We start from the raw sequence: 20,534 nt of genomic DNA on the forward strand, positions 1-20,534 counted from the left end.
ATATGTAAAGCCTGTATTAGACGGTAACTTTTTTTACAGCAGATTTGTTACAAAAAATTATTCACAAAAATCTGTTTACAATAAAAAGGAAGCAAATTGCCGACCTGTATTACATGAAATTATTTCTGTGAACAAAAATATTACGTGAGACGGCGCAGTAACGATTTTCAGGTAGTTGGTATGAATAAAAACACTACAAAATCATGTAGTTACTTTTGCTTCTCAAAGTTTGAAGTGTGAGATTGTACATAACCTATAGGTATTAATTGTTTTAAATTCAACAATTTATTATGAATTTTGCCAATGCCAAAAAAATAGGAGTGTTATCGGCTGCAGCTGGAGTAATATGCGTTTTACTAATGAAGCAGCTGAAACAAAAAACTAAAAAAAAAAGAAGAATATGGTCTGAAAAGTGGCTTTTAAAGCGGCAAGATGGAAGAGGTGTTCTACATATGTTAGAACAAGAATTGCGAACGGAGGATCCAGAATCTTATCGCCAATTTATTAGAATGTGTGGACAACATTTTGATGAACTTCTTGAATGTATACGAAGTGATATTGTGAAACAAACCACTAACATGAGAGAAAGTATTTCTGCTGAAGCAAGGTTTGAGATATAAAAAAGTTAATTCAAATTTAATTGAGTTTTACAGGTTAGCATTAACTCTAAGATTCCTTGCAACAGGAGAAACTTATCGATCTCTAATGTTTGCCACCCGAATACATGAAAGCACCATTAGCTTGATAATTCCTGATGTTTGTAATGCAATCTGTGAAAAATTAAAATCTGTATATTTACAGGTACATCATTACTATGTCCATATTTGTGTACTACTGATTTTGCTTTAGATGCCAACTACAGAATTGGAGTGGAGAGTTATTGCCTCCGAGTTTCAAAAACATTGGAATTTTCCATTATGTCTAGGTGCCATTGACGGAAAACATATAAATTTTAGGCCTCCACGAAGTTCAGGATCATACTACTTTAACTATAAAGGGGATCACAGTATTGTGCTTCTTGCAGTTGCAGATGCATCTTACAAATTTCTGTACGTTGATATTGGTGTCAATGGTAGAGTAAGCGATGGAGGAGTTTATAGAGAATCCTCCTTAAAATGGGCAATAGATCATAATACATTAAACTTTCCTCCTCATGAATGCTTACCTGGTCAAAATACACAATTGCCTTATACATTTGTAGCTGATGATGCATTCCCTCTGTCAACGAGAATCATGAAACCGTATCACAGTCGTGGATTGACAAATGAGCGAAGAATATTTAATTACCGATTGTCACGGGCAAGACGAGTAATTGAAAATTCGTTTGGCATCTTGGCCAATAGGTTCAGGATTTTATTAAATACAATAAATTTGAATCCTGATAAAGTTGAACTAATTACCTTAACTTGTTGTATTTTACACAACTTTTTATTAGAAAAAAATCCGAGATATTTAGAACCATCTGAAAATACCGAGGATAATATAGGTAAATTGAAAAAGTTGACAGATATGCAAGGTGGCAATAGAGCTGCCAGTGAAGCTTTAGAAGCACGAAATTTATTTTCAAGATTTTTTGTTACGAATGGGGCAGTACTATGAGGCGCCATTTGTGTCAAAATAAAACCTGCGAAATATATGTAGATAATTCAGATGTATAACATTTTTAGGCAGATATGCATCAAATTTGGTTAGATATGGACAGATTTCTTTCATAGCTATATTAAATCTATTTATTAATATATATATATATACATATATATACAAAAGGAAGCAGGAAACATATATATATAATTAAATAAAACGTAATATAAAGTCGCGTTCGTCAAGTGGCCGCATGGTGGCGCACATTGACGTAAGGCAACGTACATCGGTGATCATATGACACACCCATTTCATTTTATGTTGTCAGCTGTCACTGTCAAAGTACGGTTAAAGTAATACTATAAATACTACCTACCACCTGCCTACAAGCTTTTTAATATATTAATAAAGCCACTAGTACTACCCAGTAGGTTAATTTCTTGCAGTTCGTAGGTAGGTTCTTATACCTATTTAAGGGTGCCATGTATCTATTTTATTAATTTTTGTAGATAGCCATGACTGACGCCCGTAATTTAAGAGGGATAATCAATGAAATTGTTACAAGTGCTCCATTTTGTCAACAGCTGCAAAATAGTTTGCAAAGTGCACTTCAAAATGTGACACCTTTGACCCCTAGAGCGCAGTTAAATGTACAACCCCAAGTATCATCATCGGCTATAGATGAAGTTCGGCGATTGTTTCCTAGTGTTCATCGAACGCCATATACCAATTTACAAACTCCAGAAGGAAGACGAAAAAGTAAAAGTAGAAAAAGTGATAGCGGTGTAGCTTTTAAGAAAGAGGTTATTTTATTAGACAATCCCATGGCAAAGGCGACACTAACGGGGTTATGTAAATCCCAAGCATATGAAAAAGGTAGTATTGATTATGTCTTTTATAAAACAGGTTTTCTTATTATCTTTGTAGGTTTTGGATTCTCTGCTGTGAATTTTAAAAAAAACTGGACAGAGGTAGAAGTGTATCATTGTTTACAAGATTTATTTAAAGATAAATTAAAGGAAGTAAAATTCGAAGTGTTGATCCCAATGAGTAGATGCTTAGTAAAACCGAATTTAGCAACTGATTGTTCATTAGACGGAACAGCTGTATGTGAAATGTTTAAGCAGAAAGCCATTTATTTACGTCCTTTATCAATGTTAGAAGGTGCTGAAGTGGAACAAGACAATGACGGTGTTGGAGATGAACTTTTTGAATTTAGAGATTGTCCTGAAGTTGAAATAATAGAGGATGCCAACAAAGATAATTCTGTGGAATTTTTATCGTTGGACACCAGCGACATATTCAGTGACCAGTTTGAAGAAGACACCATAAAGGCTATCAATATTAGTAAATGTGAAAGTCTTAAGGACATATTGACAGAATTTAAAAATAACATTGATAGTGAACATCTATTAACTTTTAACATCTATAGAGAAGAAATACTTGATTGTTGTTTAAGAGTAGTGCGACGTAAAAGTTTTTCACCATTACATCGCATCTCTGTGATCTTTACGGATATTGCAGACTGCAGTGAGGGGGCAGTGGATCAGGGGGGTCCGTCAAGGGAAATGTTTAGACTTTTATTAAATGAAATTAAAAATTGTAAAATGTTTGAAGGTTATGAAAATTCAAAAAATTTAAGGCTGTGCAATGAATGCTTAAAAACCAGAGACTATTTTGATATTGGCAGACTGATTGTCCTTTCGCTCATACATGGAGGTCCTGGACCACAGTTTTTTTCTAAAACTCTATTTTCAATGCTAACTCAAGGGATTGATGCAACAGAACCTACCTTAGACGATATAAATGACAGAGGTATAAAAACAGAAATTGAACATATTCAGAACACAAATAATTTAGAAGAATTGCGACAGGGTGTATTAAATAGTTCTTTTCTACATTTAGCTGGCATTTTCCATGTAAAAAGTTTTGAAGAGAAGAACAGTATTATTAAAGGTATGTGTACTTGAACATCTATGAACCTTTTCTTAATTTTCTATTTTTAGATGCTGTTAAATTTTATGTGATCCATCGTGTACGCGCAGCTTATGATCAGTTGAAGGATGGTTTAAACATTTTAAATTTCCTCAACAGAGGTAAGGAGATGCCAAGCGACCTAAAAAAGTTATTCTGCTTTGAAGAAGTTCCACTTACGGCAGAGTTTTTAAAAACATTTTTTGTTCCGGTATTAAATGAGGTAGGCTCCAATAAAAGAGCTATTGAAAATAGACTATTGGCATTTTGGAGGGATTACTTAATTGATTGTGAAGGTAGGTTTATTAGGTTCTGATTGTATTGATCTTTTCATAGTAGTTATTTATTACCAATCGTAATAGAGCTAGGCATTTTCATAGTGACTTCAGAACTGAATAAACACTTTATTTTTAGTGATACCTATTTGCTTGTTTTAAAGGAGTTTGTTATGAGTACTTTGAATCCGTCATTTAAATTAAAATTGTCAAATTTTAACATATGTACTGAGATTGTTCAAACATTTCTGAAAAAAACTAAAAGTTTGAATAGAAGGCTATGACTTTGACTTCATGCTGTTAATACTGTAAAGTTAAAACATTAATGTTTAATGGCCAGTTTTAGAAACGATGATTAAGGTTAATCAATGGTAAAAATTATTAGAATGGGAAATATCTTAACCTTATAATAAAAAGTTGCTAACATTCTCATATTTTTAACGATTGATTAACCTTAATCTGGGCATTTATAAAACCGGACATAAGCCATTGATACTTAACTGGCCCATTTAACAACTGACACGTCTCATTTTTTAATTTCAGATAATGAAACGACAGTCTGTTTAAAGCAAATTTTGGCTTTTGTCACTGGTGCTGATGCTGTACCCCCACTTGGCTTTGAATGTACTCCAACATTGGAATTCTTACATGATGATCGAAGTAGATATCCAAAGGCTAATACATGTGCACTTATACTATCACTACCTGTGATACACACAGTCTATGAATTGTCAAATTTTAACATATGTACTGAGATTGTTCAAACATTTCTGAAAAAAACTAAAAGTTTGAATAGAAGGCTATGACTTTGACTTCATGCTGTTAATACTGTAAAGTTAAAACATTAATGTTTAATGGCCAGTTTTAGAAACGATGATTAAGGTTAATCAATGGTAAAAATTATTAGAATGGGAAATATCTTAACCTTATAATAAAAAGTTGCTAACATTCTCATATTTTTAACGATTGATTAACCTTAATCTGGGCATTTATAAAACCGGACATAAGCCATTGATACTTAACTGGCCCATTTAACAACTGACACGTCTCATTTTTTAATTTCAGATAATGAAACGACAGTCTGTTTAAAGCAAATTTTGGCTTTTGTCACTGGTGCTGATGCTGTACCCCCACTTGGCTTTGAATGTACTCCAACATTGGAATTCTTACATGATGATCGAAGTAGATATCCAAAGGCTAATACATGTGCACTTATACTATCACTACCTGTGATACACACAGTCTATGAACAATTCAAAATCCATATGGATTATGGGATTGGAAACGGCATGGTATTTGCTTTCGCTTAGGAACAATGAACTAATTTTCTTTGCTATTAATTCCAGAGTGCTAATTTAGTTTAATGAAATTGTTTTATTTGTATTTTATTAGTATTAAAGGTATTGTTTTCAGTTTATATGCGTTTATTAAAAAAAATACAAATTTTTGTTTAGTTTTTCAGAGTGTAATTTATTTTTTTATTTGTATTTTATTAGTAATTGTTTTCAGTTTATATGCGTTTATTTAAAAAAAAACAAATGTTTGTTTAGTCTCTCAGACTGTAAACATAATTGTTACTTATGGCACACGAAGTTCATATGTAAAATAATGGTTGCACAAGCCAGTATCCGTTACCTGAGGATGGGTAAGATCTCGAATTTTCTCTTCATACATAAGTTTCGTCACATGTCCCTGGAAGAAAAAGTGTAAGGGAGACTTCTATGGTCCTGGTGGCTGGTGGGCCAAGGGGGTATGCCCATCTCTTCCAGTGCACGTCTTGCTGAGTTGAAGATTGAGTAAATGTCGACATCCATATTGTAGTGAATGTTCTAAGAATCCAGCCAGACAAAGAGACACCATGAAACGTTAGTCACCGGCAAAGGCGAATGTGACGGCAGCGTTCCAAGGAATGACAGTTCATTTAAGAACGTCTAGAATCTCCGCGTGTGCTAGGGAACATTCGAAAACAATTGCTGTTTTATATACAGGGTGGTGCCTAGCGCGACACAGCAATGGTAATTTCTTCATCAATTACTAGCTCCTAATTATTTTAGAGCAAAAATCTAAACACGTTTTTTTTAGAGAAAAACCTGCATCTGTCCATACTCTATTAGGTAGGTACCTAAAATTTTCCGTTTTTCAAAAGTGTAGAAATCGACAAAATAAAAAATTACATTTTTATAAATTAGAATTAGTGATGCTTTGGAACCTTTTAACAAACTACAAGCGCATCGCATCTACCATTCAGTTATTACAAACTTTTTTATTTTGTCAATTTGTATGGTTTTGAAGAAAATTATAAGTATAGATAGATGCAGTACTTTTTTCTCAAAAAAACGTATTTAGACTTTTGCTCTAAAATAAATAGGGGAGAGTAACATTGAATAAGTAATTGTAGGTACGTACTTAAACCATGCTATTAAACAATGTGACTTGCGAGTAATAAATAATTGATTGTTATAAATTAATCCTTTGTATAAGGAACGGTTTTCTTAACTTGATCTTGAGTCATTTCGTAATGCTCTCGGGTCATTTCGAGGATGTTTGCCATCTGCTCTAGATGAGGTGTTATCTCGGGAATTAGTTTTCGTTTTTTACGATTTGACATAAATCCCTTTGGACTTCACCTGGAGTTCGGAGTTCTCGGCCAAACATCAAGTACACGGGCGTAAATCCAAGATTGAGATGGTTTTCGGAGTTCATTGCGAACCGCACAGTGGGTAAAGCTTCTTTCCAATGAGTATGGCGAGTGCCTACAAAAATGGAATGCTGGGTTTTTAAATCCCGATTTCTGCGTTCTTCCCGATTGGATGCAGGATGATACACAGGAATCAAAGCCTGTTTGAAACCGAGACAATGAGCTACCTGCTGCATTACATCACTGGTAAATTGGACACCGTTGTCGCTAATTATTCTACGAGGAGTTCCATATCTAAGGATCATCTCGTTAATTAATGCTTTCGCGCAAGCTTCTGCAGTATCTTGCTGTAAGGGTATTAGTTCTATCCACTTCGTGGTAGTATCTTCAATCGCATAGATCCATTTATAGTTGTCTTCCGCCTCTGGAAACGGACCAACCAAGTCCATGGCCAGTGTTTCAAATCTTTGACACAGCAGTGGAGTTTGTATTAATCCGACCGGTCTCCAATTGCTGGGTTTGTACTTTTGGCATTGTGGACATTTCCGGACATGTTGTACGACATCTCGGCGCATTGTGGACCAATAGTACAGACGACTGATTCTGTGCAGTGTCTTGTCGACACCGTAATAGCCAGCTATAGCGTTGTTATGGCACTCTTGCAATATTTCAGGAATGTGTGATTTGGGTACTACTAACTGGGGTTCTTCTGTGTCGGACTCTGAGGTGCAACGGTACAGGATGCCATTGAACAGTGCATACCCATGAGTAGTCCAGCGCTTCAGGTCAACTTCTTCGGCATCGGCGACGATGTTGCTTTTGCCAGGAATGTATGTAATCTTCAGATCGAATCCCTGTAGTAACATCGCCCATCGTGCCAATCTTCCGGTTGGGGATTTCAAACCCATCAACCATTTCAATGGTCGGTGATCAGTTTTGATAACTACGGTGGGTCCATCAAGATATCCTCTAAATTTTTGAATCGAGTAGAAGATTGCAAGAGCCTCTCGCTCTGTCGTGCTGTTCATCTCAGCTGGCATCAACGTTCTGCTCGCATATTCAACCGGTCGTTCATTCTCGTCGCTCTCCCCCTGCATCCAACAAGCTCTCAGAGCGTAAGCGCTAGCGTCTGTGCGAAGGACAAACGGCCTTGTAAGATCAGCTTGTTGTAGGATTGGTGCAATGACAAGGCGGAATTTCAACTCGTTGAACGCAAGTTGTTGTGCTTCTTCCCAGGTAAACTGAGCTAACTTTCGTGTTAACATACTCAATGGTCGCGCTATCGCAGCAAAGTTCTCGATAAAAGCGTCTGAACCGCCAGCTACAAAGCTGCAGAAATGACAATAACTGTTTGACCGTAGTTGGTGGCTGAATCAGAGTGATCGCATTAATTTTGTCGGGGTCTGGGCAGAATCCATCGGTAGTGATCACGTGCCCTAGGTATTTCACCTGCCCGGATGCAAAATTGCATTTCTTCCGATTTGCTACCAATTTGAATTCGAGTAGACGCGCCAGCACCCTTCGCAAGTCTGACAAGTGATTTTCGAAGGTGTCGGAAATAATAATAAGATCATCTAGATATGACATAAGGATGATATCATCAAGACCTCGGCGGAATCGATCCATGAACCTTTGAAAGGTCGCGGGAGCATTCCGTAGTCCGAATGGCATCCTTATAAATGATATAAGCCGAAGGGGGTTATAATTCCCGTTTTGTCGCTGTCTTCATGCTTGACAGGTACGAGCCAGTAACCCATACTTAAATCAATGGTTGACATGAAATTTGATCGCTTGGCAGAATGCAAAAGGTCATCAATCCGTGGCAAGATATAACGATCCGGGATAGTGATGGCGAAAGAAGAGAGACTTTGAGGCTTTGAATGCAAATACGATGAGCTTCGAAATCATCTTCTGGGTACATGTTGTACTGCTGTTGGGGCGCGTCAATTAAATGGTACTTCATGTGCGCAAGATCGATAGCGATTCCAGCAGCAGTAAAAAAGTCGACACCAAGTAGTGTTCTGTTATCCAGGTGCTCGGGAATGGCAAGAAATGTGCTTGGTATCAGCCGTTCAGACAGCAAAACACTGGTTTTGTACTCAAGTGCTAAGACGTGATGTTGCTTTCCATCAGCAAGTGCCATCTTGAGTTGCTTTGGGGTGGCATTGAGACCACAGGACAGGAAATATTTATCAAGTTTGTTTCCAGCGATTGTACATCTAGCGCCAGTATCAATAAATGCAGCTCCGACTTTACCATGGACGGTTACCTACATGAAGCATGGCTCTGGGTGCTCGCAATTCACAACCTGCAGCTAACAGTTCGACAGAAACTGATTTAACTCCAGTTGAGGATTGGCAGTTTGGGCATTGGGACTTGACGTACCCTGGATTACCACAGCCATAACACGTGATTTTGTTTTTCGTCTCGATTGGCGGTGTTGGTGTGGTGGGTTTATTTCCTGTTCTTTCGATTTTCGGTGCGACATTAGTGCCTGCATGTTTGACAGCGTTTTTGCGACATTCGGCACGAATGTGTCCAAAATTATGGCAAAACTCACAGCGGGGTCTTTCATTTGCAGGTTTGTTCGGCTCCCTGATCACTTCCATAAAGTTAGCCTCGACTGCACGAGCCTTTTCGGTTAGTTCGGAGAAATTATCGAATTCGTCTCTATGATAAGGTTGTGTAATTTTTGTGCTCAATAATCCATAAACCATTTCCAGCCTGAGTGTCTCGTGCAGTTCTGGTGGAAGTTGAGATAGCAGCGCTCTGGCTGTACTCACAAAGATATCCGTTGGTTGATCATCTTTCTAAGAGTTACTGAATCGTTCGCGGAAAATACGATGTGGAGGTTGATGACGGCCAAAGACATGGCGCAATCCATCAAGCGCATCTTTCCAGGTGTGAAATTGACCTTTTGCCCCTTGATACCACGTAGCCGCCAGTTTATATCAAGCAGCATGGGTAGTCCTTTCAAGGTGGGTTTATGCTAAAACTTTAACGCTTTAATTTAAATTAAATTTAAATTTAATTTAATTTTCAGTACCTTAGCAGTTTATGCAAAACTTTAATTTAATTTAACATACGTATTTACGCATGCGCACTTTTGCTTTTGAATTGTTTTATTTACTTTTGTGTTTACCTTCTCCTAACCTAACTTTATGTACGTCTAGATTTATTAAACAAGTATATTTTTCTACTAAGGTAATCAAAGCAACGTCGTCCATTTTTAGAATGTTCTAAACTGAAATCAATAAACATAAACAAAAACGGCAAACAGCTGGTTGCACTTGCGCCTGCGCACTTGCGTTTTCATGTAACTTTAATTTAATAAGTTAAAAGTTGGCCAACTTTTAAAGTTTTAAAGTTAAATTAAATTAAATTAAATGTTGCATAAACCACACTAATTGCATACACCGATTGAACTTTCTTTAAATTAAATTTAAATTAAAGCATTAAAGTTTTAGCATAAACCCACCTTCTCAGAGCGTTTCCATCCGTAACATTAAGGCACTCTTTGTAGACAGTTACTGCGTCTATAAAGGCTCTGACATCCTCTCCTTCATCTCCGGAAAAGCGGGAATTGCATCTCGAAAAGTTTCCAGAGAGTTGCACGGGTTGAGATTGGTCAGTATGATCTCCAGGTCTAGTCGGAGTAATGGGAGCTACAAGACTTGAGATTAATGTTTGTAATTGTTCGACGGTGAGGCCAATCACCGGGTTTTGTGCCGGTGTGCTTGGAGTAATATCCGACAGTGGTTCAGACATGTTTACTGTTGTAAAGGCGACGAAGGCGTCTTTGGATTGTTTACTACTCCCTATAGTCGAGGAACTCCTAGTGGTTACTGTGTTGTGGGTTGCTTACCTTGTAACCCCCGCGAGCGCGTCACTCGATCTCCCCTGGTCGTGGCTCTGCTCGAGCTGTCTCCGTCTGGCGCATGCGCACTGTTACACCATATACCACAGTTACAGCAGCCGTACGATTTCGTGATCGGAGGTTGTAAGGTAGTACACGAGGCAGATCTTCTTCGTCTGTCGCGATTATTTTCTCGTATAAGCGAAGAAAATTTCGATTGCACAACAAAACACTGATTTCTTTTGCTGCTAAGTTGGGCGCCAATATAAGGAACGTCAGGTGAAGGAGGTTTACTTCATTATTTGATTCCGTGGATTTACTCAAAGAAATCAGTTTTTTATCCAAATTACAAAATTATGTGACAAACCAGAAAAATATAACAACTCAATTGTATCACTAAGCAACCTAGATAAAAAGTAAAATCTAGAAACGTTTGCGTGTTATATTTGTAATTAATTAACTGTAAATAAATAAATCACGTAAGTAATTAAATTTACTCTGTTACATACTGGTGTCAGGTATGGGCGTTGGGTGATAAATATGTCATTCAACGATTTAAGTGAACTGTTAGTGAAAGTTTATGCCAGTATAGAGACTAGTGACAAGATTTACGTTGGAAGGAATGGAGCAACTGCTGCAATTATTGCAAGAATTGAAAGCCGTTCAAGATGAAATGAAAGCCAGTATGTAACGGGAGAGAGCTTAGGCGTCGGCCGCTAACATTTTTTCGGAAATCAGATTTCATTCAGTGTAGGGAAATTTATACGTTTGCCGCATGATTTGCGTACGATTCCAGAACACCAATACCAAATTGTGTCACTGTATAGAGATACACATTTGCAGCACGTGTATTACGCCCTGTTAAAGAACCGAACGCACAAATCAAGAGAAACTTTGCAAAAACTCGAAGCCGATATAGCCCGGTTGATAAGATCGGCGTATCCCACGTCTCCCGAAAGCTTAATAGAACACCTGGCGGTGCAGACGTTCATCGATGGTGTTAGCGACGGGGAAACGCAACGAGCTGAGAAACTTGCGCGACATGAGAATTTGGCAAAGGCTTTGGCGCATGTCCTGGAGTTTGATCCTGTGAAGGAAACGTCTCGTGGTACCTAATTAATGCTCGCGTGCACACCATTGGTACAGAAAAAAAGAACGAGAATCCAGAAGAGATAGTGAACAGATCGATGCAGTTTTAAAACAGTTGGAGCAGCAACGGACAAAGACGATGATGGACTGTGATCAGCAGGGGCTGATAAAACGGACATATTAGAAGAAACTGGCCCAACAAAACAGCGACCAATAACCAGGAAAACTAGTACGGCTCGATGGGAAGGGGCGTCCTTGGAGAAAACGTGTACGATGCTGTTGCATACAGGTGCAACGAAGACCATTGTAAGACCTGGCCTACACTGGAACAAAACGCTACAACCGTCAAAACTGAGGCTGAAGACTCAGGAAAGGTACGCATCAAGTTTTGGTAGCACACATCGTCGATGAGGTGACTTTGGGAATGGACTTGAGAAAATTCCGGTTTACGATGGATGGAGAATGGAGTACTTCGAGTGGAGAATGAAGAAGTTCCTATATTCACAGTGAAGGAGACGAGCTGCTACGTGTAACGCTGGTGGAGGATGTCACACTGCCGGAGTGTTGCAGAAAGTTGTGATGGCTCGCACGGATGAAAATCACCGGGAAAACTGCTTAGGGTGTGATGGAACGCAATTATACCAATATGGGTCGAGGCATCTTGATTGGCAAACTGCTAGTTAATGATAAACAACTAACGCCTGTTCGACTGATGAATTTGAATACATTCCCAACCAAGTTGAAGAGGGGCACAAAAATTGGGACGTGTGCCCCAGTAGCTGCAGTAGTGCGCTGCATGGATACAGCCAGGAATGATGACACTTTGGAGTGCCCAGATAGGCTTGACATCAAGCCAAACCCCTAAAGAGAAGCGGACTTCGTGTTGGATACTGACGCTAGCAATGTTGGAATAGGTGCTGTACTGTCCCAAATGCAGGATGGGAGGAGAGAGGCATCGCGGATATTTCAGTAAAATATCTTTTCTAAACCGGAACGCAATTACTGTGTCACCCAAGGGGACTACTAACCGTCATTAAGTCAATCGAACATCTCCATAGACCTTAAGTATCTGCTGTACGGACATAAATTTCTCGTAAGGGCCGACATGCTGCATTGCGATGGTTATTGCAATTTAAAAGTCCAGAAGACCAAGTGGCTAGATGGTTGGAAAGACTGCAAGCGAGGTACCTACGACTTTGTGACAGAACACGGCGCAGGGCGAAACCATTCGCGTAATGCAGATACCTTATCCAGAAGATCATGTGGGAATCGTACGGTTAGAAGATGGTTTTCTGAAGAGAGTTGTAGAAAATGATGATGGCCAACCACAACTGTGCAGCCAGTGATACCGGAGAGCAAGAAATCTGAAGTACTAAGACAGATGTACGATGGTGTATATCATCTAGAAGTGACGCAAACCAGCGTTAAGGTGCGAGCGCGATTCTACTGGATAAACCGCAAACAAGATGCGCAGAAAATGTGAAGTCTGTGCCACAAGCAACGGACCAGTAAGCAAGAAGAAAGCACGGATGAGGCAATATAACGTGGGTAGTCTGTTTGAAAGAATACCTAGCTATTAATATCTCAGGCCCTTACCCAGAGACATCCTCTGGAAACAAATACATCTTGGTAGCCATGCATGGACTATTTCAGCAAATGGACTGAAACGTATGCTCTACCAAATCAAGAAGCGACAACTGCGGCAGGCGTTCCGGTTTTTTAGCAGATTTGGGGTACCCTTGGAACTACACTCTGACCAGGGCGGAATTTTTGAGTTGCCGTTATTCCAAAACCTGCGTCAACTATTGGTAATTCGCAAGAACAAAACCTCCGCTTTAAACCTACAGTCAGACGGAATAGTAGAATGCATGAATAGGGACAATGGGAAAGTACCTACTTGTCAAAGGTTGTGTCCGATCACCCGCGGGGTTGGGATAAATATCTGCATTTGTTCCTGATGGAGAACCGTTCTGCAGCACAAGAAGCTATAGGAGAGCCCAGCCCCGTGTTGTTTGGCAGGGAACTCTGGTTGTCGTGTGATTTGAAATTTGGTACAAGACCCGGTCAAGAAGAAACCGTGGAGACAGAGTTTGTGGAAAACCTGCGTCAGAAATTGGGTGCAAACCATGGTAAGGTTCGTCACAATATGCAGAGATGGCTAGCGATAGTATGAAAGCATGCCGTACGGCGTGAAGGCCCACGCTTGTGGTTATCAACCCAGAGATCTGGTTTGATTGCATCGTCGCAGAGACGGCGCGGGCTATCCTCGAAATTACATGAGCTTGGGAAGAACCGTATGCAGACGTAAAGCGAATAAACGACTTAATATATCAGATACTGAAACAACCACGAGAAAAACCAGTGGTAGTGCACATAAATCGGTTGGCATCATACGCGGGACAGAACGAGCCCGAGGAACAGGAAGTAGAGAATGTAATGCAAGTGAAACCACAAGGATCCACTTTCGCACAATTTATGGCACATTACTTGGGAACTCGAAGGGCATGTTTTGGTGTTGTCCGTGAGGCACCTAAATATTTGTTTGAAGTCCAGCGCAATACGCTTTAGCCACTGCATAGCCAAGGATGTCAAGATGACCAGGGTGTTGCCGTAGAACTCAAGTTCCGATGTAGGCGCTTAAGAAATATCTACCTTCAAGGACCCCGAGATTTAATAGGAAATGCAGAGATTGAACATCTATCAGCATTGGGAAGTCCAGACTATGGGCATGGACCATCATCAGCAGCTCCACATCACACAGTACATTTGTTACAGAGGATTTTGTAACTTCAATGGGACCATCCGCTACTTTAGTAATGGCGCCGCCATAACCAAAACTACTTTATAAATATGTAAATTTATCTAACGCATGTAAACATTTCTTGAAATAAAAGACATGCATGCTACTTTTGTGTTTGATGCAGTTAGTATTAATGGAAATATATACATACCTTAGAAGCAGACATAATTTTTGCTCAGGAGCCAATGGATTTTGAACACGATTTGTTGGTATTGAACAAATATCGTCTTTTATATACCCTAAGACGTAGTTAAATAAGGCCGGCGTAAAACGAAAATATTCCTTGAACTTATTTTCATTAGTACATAAATGGCCACAAATTAAAATTTGGTATGCAACCTCTGCAGTTCTTTTTTTAAAAAGGGCAGATTCGCTTCTATGAATCTCTTCCTCTGATTCCTCGCCATCTAGCACTACTAAAAGAGCAACATCGAGATCGTCCATGTCGCTCGTTTTCAACGCAAAACGGTACTGGCAACGCTTTCTGAGTTTACAAATTTCATTATCGCAATAAAGAATCCTGATTTTTCCACCGCAATTTTGACGCCAGAAAGATACTTTATTTCCTGTTAGATGAAATAAACACAGCAATATATGTAATAAATTATATGGTTTACAGCGTTGTGTATAAAGGGTACCCCGAAAGTATAGGCATATTTCACAACTTTTGACCTTCATATGTTAAAATATTTAGTGAATTTAGAACGAATCATTAATTTTGTATTTAACTAAATGCAAAAATAGAAAAAACAAGTATAAATTGTGCACAACTCTTGTGCAGATAAAGCGCATTTTTTTAACCGAAATAGCTTTTATTTTGACATGACCAATGTATATATTTCTTGCAGACGTCTCAATCGCCATTTGTGAGTACCCTCTTCCGACAATCCGTTCTTGAGGTATAAGTATCTTAAGGTATAATTCTTGAGGTATAATTCGTGGGGGGGGGGCCCTTTTAGACAGCGAAATTTTGATAGCGGTCTGGCACACCTTCAAGGTATAGGCTACCTATTGCAAAAAATTCCAGGACTCTAGGACCATTCCCCTAGAAGTAGTTCGAAACGGCAGAAGTGGGTCCAGACGAACGGACGGACAAAACGCAAACAATAGCAATTTTTTTTAATTCTTAAAAAATGCGCTAAAAAACTTACCTTTACCTGTTCCTATAGATTTTTTCCCTTTGGCCTTTTCCCTCCTAAAACTGGAAAGAAGACTTTCCATTTTTTTTCTTGCATCATCTGGAGAGCATCTCATATTCGTAATAATAAAATTACCGCCCACGCACCGTGTTTTTTAATATTATTAAAATACGACCCGTTTGTAACGTAATACAGGTTGTCTTTCAAATTCAGTTTTCTCTGCTCCAGTACATTCTATTTTTTTCGCCAAAAACGAAACGCCACAACCACAGTAAGCGCAGCAAACGTACGTATCCACTGAGCAGCAACAAAAGAATAATTCCCTTTGCGCAAATCCCGTTCATCGACAAACATCGGAAAATGTTCGGCGCGTTCTGTTCGGTTTGGATCAACGTCGAACTTATGACGTGGACGTGAGTGGCGCAGAAGTCTCAAATCGACATTCATAAAACGCCGGAAGCTTAAGATATATCATTCGGAGGACAATACCAGAATCTCAGGTTTTGCAAGAAATACGCCCAATCTTCAACTTGGGAGCTTGAACAAGTATTTAAGACTACTAAATCACTTGAAAGTGCCGCATTTCCCTCACAAGAGGGACTATCTTATAAAGTTGGACCTGTCACAGGCCTACTTTTATATCCCAATTTGACCTTCTCACCGAAGATTCCTTTCTTTGGCTCACAGGGGTATGATTGATCATATGACTTGCCTACTTTTCGGCCTGTCTGGCCATCGCTCCACTCGAGTTTCAAATTGGGTAGCAAGACCAACTACCCAGTTCAGGCGTCGCAGTTGGTAGTCTATGTCGACGATTTTCTGTTAGTCAATCAAGCTGCAGATCAGTTGATGCGACACGTTGCCCACTCAGTCAAATTCCTAGAAGAGTTAGGATGGTGGATAAATCGCGCAAAGTCGTTGTGGTCTCATCTCAACGAATAGAATATTTATAGATAGTGTGGAATACGAAATTCAACCTTATGCGTCTACTCCCAAAGAAAACGGAGCAAAAATTTAGAGCACTTAATCAATTTCCAAGAATGGCATTGTCTTCTGTCGAAGAAAATATTGGGGAAATTGAGAGGCAAGAGTAGGAAACAGATCCATCCCTTCAGACCTTGACATCAAATTTTATGGCCTGCTGAGATACAGCCAATCCGATAATTAGCCCCGAGAAAGGAACTATGAAAGAAACCAACCAAATTATTACAGATACTCTCTCTACTCCAGAGATCCGAAGAAATGAATATTAGCTGGAAGATGGAAGAAACATAGTTCTTTCGGAGTACCTAACCTATCAATAGGCAATGTGTATCTAAGGCCGATTTAAAACTGAATATTCAATACGATAAAATTATCTTTTCTTCTTTCCAATTTATTCTTACAGAAGAGGAATATGTTCTGATGATCCCCACAGTAATTTAATTCCATCGAACTGGTATGGAGAAACGGCAAATAACAATACAGAAATATAGGGAAAAATAATACAGTTTGATAACGATCATGTCAAACACATTTGGATGGAATGTTGGAATCACTGCAACAAATTGATAATGAATACTGGCAAAAAAATGCATCAAAAATTCCTTGCTAGAGTGGTGTGATATTGCAACCCCCTGCCAAAATATTCTAGTCTACGAGCCGTCTCTATAGAATTTATCCTCGAGTTAAAAACAAGATATGCTAAAACTGGCATAAACCGGAAATTAAGTTTATTTAACGTGCAACGTCTGTGTAGACTGTAGAGGATGTGAAACAATCGTTTCCATAGAAGTTTTCTGTCACAGAGTGTATGGAAAAGATTAACCAACCATTAGTCTTACAATTTGAATACTAAACGAGATAAAGCTATTTTGGATGTCTTGAGTTTCTCCGTTAAAATGCTGCCTTCTTCTTTCTAAAGCAAATAAATGACGCTTAACTAAATCTAATTTACAAGTAGTCACAGTACAATCAACGTCTCAAAAACAACGGATTGAAAATGGGAGAGGGATTATCCACGACGAAATTATAAAATGAAAAGCACAGAACTATGTAATTAGCGAGCTCTGCAGCTACACAAATTATATTTTCACATTATAGATATTAATTGGGAGATTTTCAGCATTCGTATTCTGCAGTTGAAACAACCCAGTTGTGTAGACAAATACATCGTTTCACGATGGCTCAAATTCAGCCTGAATGGAATGATATAGCTCAATGGCTGCGGGAGGATCCTGAAATTGCAGCATGGTTTGACCGAGGACAGCTGGATGAGATTGGGGTGGATAACCAGGCTGAAATTGAGATTTGGTCAAAAATAATGGCCTATCAGGGCTTCGATATAAAAAGAATCCTCCGCCTCATAAGAACATATGAAAGAGATTATGTTGAACACACAGATGATGAGAGTATCACATTTCAAATAGGTACCCAGCAGAACCCTCAGAATTACGTATACACCAACAAGGAGAAAATCACCAAGGATGTTGAACTCCTAATTATGTTATTTGCATTCAGGGGAACTGTTTGGGATAAGTTAAGAGAGAAGATAATACCCAGCATGAAAACTGTGCTAGATTGGCTTAAAGAGAAATATAACATAGACACAGCAGAGAGACCTGCTGGGACCTCTATTGATCCTGATACTGTAACCATAGCAAGGTTGGCATCCTGCTTCCCTACCAAACTTTGTGACTATTTTCATTATGGTTATGGGAAAACTGGTGTCACCAGGGGAGACTTAGGCTTCCCTTATGACTCTCCTGTGAGTAAGTCCATACTCTGTACACAATTCCCTGCAACAGTGCCCCACGTTGGGCGCCAAATGTATGACCTACGTTGCCTCGTGCAACAACGGCACAAACTTTTGCCAAAGGAGGCAGCTCGAATATAGGAGGCAGGGGTCGTGGGTGCTCGGCTGGGGCAAAAAAACTAACCAGTCACACTAAACGGTTCGTATATTAATGTTAGGCAATAGTCACAGGCTTTGACATTTTTTTTTTTTATAATTTGGTACAGGAGGGACATCACGGCTTGAGTAGGGGACGCACAATAGTAACTTATAAGGTAGGTAACAACCTCGCAAGGGTATAGTTTGCAATACAAATCTCACACAAGTGATTTGCAGTCTGACGCTCGACAAATAAAATGGACTGCTAGCGGAATAAGGCCTTATTGGGGTAGCGATCTTAGGTAAATTAACAAATGCTCATTTACGTTAGAGGCGGTAAATAATACTTGCGTAGTTCCCTTTTGGCTTTATGAAATTGATTACCAATCACTCAAATCGCTCAGCACCTACCCGGTATATAACAAGTTGCCGTATTAGTAGTGCTAATAAACTTTAAAGTAGTCACAATGTATTCCTTTAGCAAGTGAAAAATTAAACAAGCATGAAGTGCTACGCTAATTAAGTTTTATTTATTATAAATAGATTAAGTTAAATGTCGAACGGATGATTAGGTACACCTGCAGCGGTGCAGCTACGGATTCCTAAACTGGTAAGTACAACTGGTCACCTCGAGTCTGGCTAACGAGTAGGTACTTTTGTTCTAGATTTAAGGGTGATCGCCTTGCCCACAATCTTAATGCTGGTATAGACCCGACATGCTTCACGACAGGAGCGGTAGGTAAGTAAAATTAGTCTGACCTTGCTTTTGATCTAATTCAAACTGGTGGAATTACGGATGTCCAAAAAGGTGGTTGAAGCCGGGGTTTTTCCACAGGACTCTTATCAGATTGGGTCTCCACTAGTCGCTATCAGATTGGGCTCGTTAGATGTAAGTATTATCTTCGCATTAATCATCCAATTATGATACTTTATTCTCGCAGAATACCAGAGAATAGGAAAGCGGCCTATGGATTAATGGGTCTTAATAAAAAGTGATCGGAGATTGTACTCACCAGTGGTATAAAGTTTAAATTTAAAACAATTATATTCAGCTCAACAACTGACCACCAGCCTCGCCTTATATCAAAATGTCTTTTCTCTTGACCCCTTGGTCAAGAATGTTAGATAAAAGATAAATTTTAAAATTGAATTTATATTCATATCCTGACCTCTATTAAATTACTTTTGCAGTATTTACAAAACCTGTAACTGCTTATAGAAAACGTTACACAACCCCCCTCCTAAACGCTGTAAAGTGTGAAATTATTCCCCTGCAAGAAAACCTTCACCTAAAATTAAGTTTCACATTCTGAATACTAACAACAAGGTTCATATTTGGTTAAATGGTCGACCATTCGGCATAACTCGAGTTAAAGTTTCCTATCCTACCTATTCTAACTACCCTATGCTATTCTAAAACTACTAATTCCTAAATTACCTTAATCCTAAATTATCCTACTTTATTCTAACTAATAGGTTTAACTTAGCGATCCTATGTAGCATGTACGTTTACCCTATAATTTTTTTGTTTGAAAAACATGTACCTAGTATAGTACTAACTCGGTCATAGTTAAATCTGTTTTTCTCTAAGTAACTTCAAAATGGATATTATTCTACCCTTAAATTCTCTTTCAAGATTGAAGCAATCTGGATAATGGATCCTAATATCGATATTTTTTTTGTTGGTTATTAACTGTTACAACAATGTAAATTGTGATAACCCAATTCTATTTTTATAATTTCTAAACTGTCTGTGGCGTACCTACGTTGCCTATTTACAGCAGCTATCCTCAGCATAACTGTTTAGATTCTGTAGCTTACAAAACTACTAACTGAATTGTAAAGGGTATTTTTTTTTTCTGCGAAATTTTGCAGTAAATCCTTCGGTAGCTAAATTTAACCTATCCTAATCCTACTTTGATGTCTAACCTAATCTAATCCTAATTTAATATCTAACCTACTCTAATCCTAATGTATGTAAGTCAGTCAGTGTTTGTATCGTCTCTAGGTTTGAGGTCTTTCACATGCCAGTTACCCATGTCTTTACCAGTTATATCTTCTAGTTGGTAAGTTAACTGCCCTGTTACTTTTTTAACAATACCTGGTATAAATTTATCTGCTAACTTGGCACTAAAGTTTTTTGCTGCATCTGATAATACATAATTTTTTTTCCAAACTGGGTCTCCCACCTGAAATTTTAATGGGCGTTTTCGTAGATTATATTGTTTCTGGTTTTTCAAATAGGCTTTACTTAGTTTAGATGTAACATCTCTATATATTTCTGAAAGTTCATTTATCTCAAATACTGTT

The 20,534-nt window shown here is 38.6% G+C and overlaps 2 protein-coding genes and 1 long non-coding RNA gene across 6 annotated transcripts; all 3 read left to right on the forward strand.

The window, feature by feature from the left end:
• Window positions 1-13: 13 nt before the first annotated feature.
• LOC116159928 lies at window positions 14-1,699 on the forward strand. Its single transcript, XM_031473030.1, has 3 exons — window positions 14-607; window positions 654-801; window positions 850-1,699. The coding sequence occupies exons 1-3, from the start codon at window positions 291-293 to the stop codon at window positions 1,597-1,599; spliced, it is 1,215 nt and encodes a 404-aa protein (XP_031328890.1). The 5' UTR covers window positions 14-290; the 3' UTR covers window positions 1,600-1,699.
• A 43-nt stretch (window positions 1,700-1,742) lies between these two features.
• On the forward strand, window positions 1,743-5,283 carry LOC116159927 (G2/M phase-specific E3 ubiquitin-protein ligase-like). Of its 3 annotated transcripts, none has more exons than XM_031473029.1 (6): window positions 1,743-2,457; window positions 2,509-2,552; window positions 2,601-3,537; window positions 3,588-3,851; window positions 4,374-4,490; window positions 4,896-5,283. In XM_031473029.1, exons 1-6 carry the CDS (start codon window positions 2,097-2,099, stop codon window positions 5,138-5,140), a joined length of 1,968 nt encoding a protein of 655 aa, XP_031328889.1. In that variant the 5' UTR covers window positions 1,743-2,096; the 3' UTR covers window positions 5,141-5,283. The 3 variants fall into 3 exon arrangements, with proteins under 3 accessions (XP_031328889.1, XP_031328888.1, XP_031328887.1); XM_031473028.1 differs by having other exon boundaries at window positions 1,743-2,034; window positions 2,091-2,457; window positions 2,509-3,537; XM_031473027.1 differs by having other exon boundaries at window positions 2,509-3,537.
• A 12,866-nt stretch (window positions 5,284-18,149) lies between these two features.
• LOC116180983 lies at window positions 18,150-19,307 on the forward strand. Of its 2 annotated transcripts, XR_004147186.1 has the most exons (7): window positions 18,150-18,285; window positions 18,353-18,400; window positions 18,462-18,526; window positions 18,768-18,834; window positions 18,890-18,963; window positions 19,033-19,113; window positions 19,166-19,307. It is a non-coding gene; the product is annotated as an uncharacterized LOC116180983 (long non-coding RNA). The 2 variants fall into 2 exon arrangements; XR_004147185.1 differs by having other exon boundaries at window positions 18,890-19,113.
• The last annotated feature ends 1,227 nt before the right edge of the window (window positions 19,308-20,534 follow it).

The sequence above is a fragment of the Photinus pyralis genome, unplaced genomic scaffold (assembly GCF_008802855.1).
Source record: "Photinus pyralis isolate 1611_PpyrPB1 unplaced genomic scaffold, Ppyr1.3 Ppyr1.4_LG1, whole genome shotgun sequence".
Lineage (NCBI taxonomy): Eukaryota > Metazoa > Arthropoda > Insecta > Coleoptera > Lampyridae > Photinus > Photinus pyralis.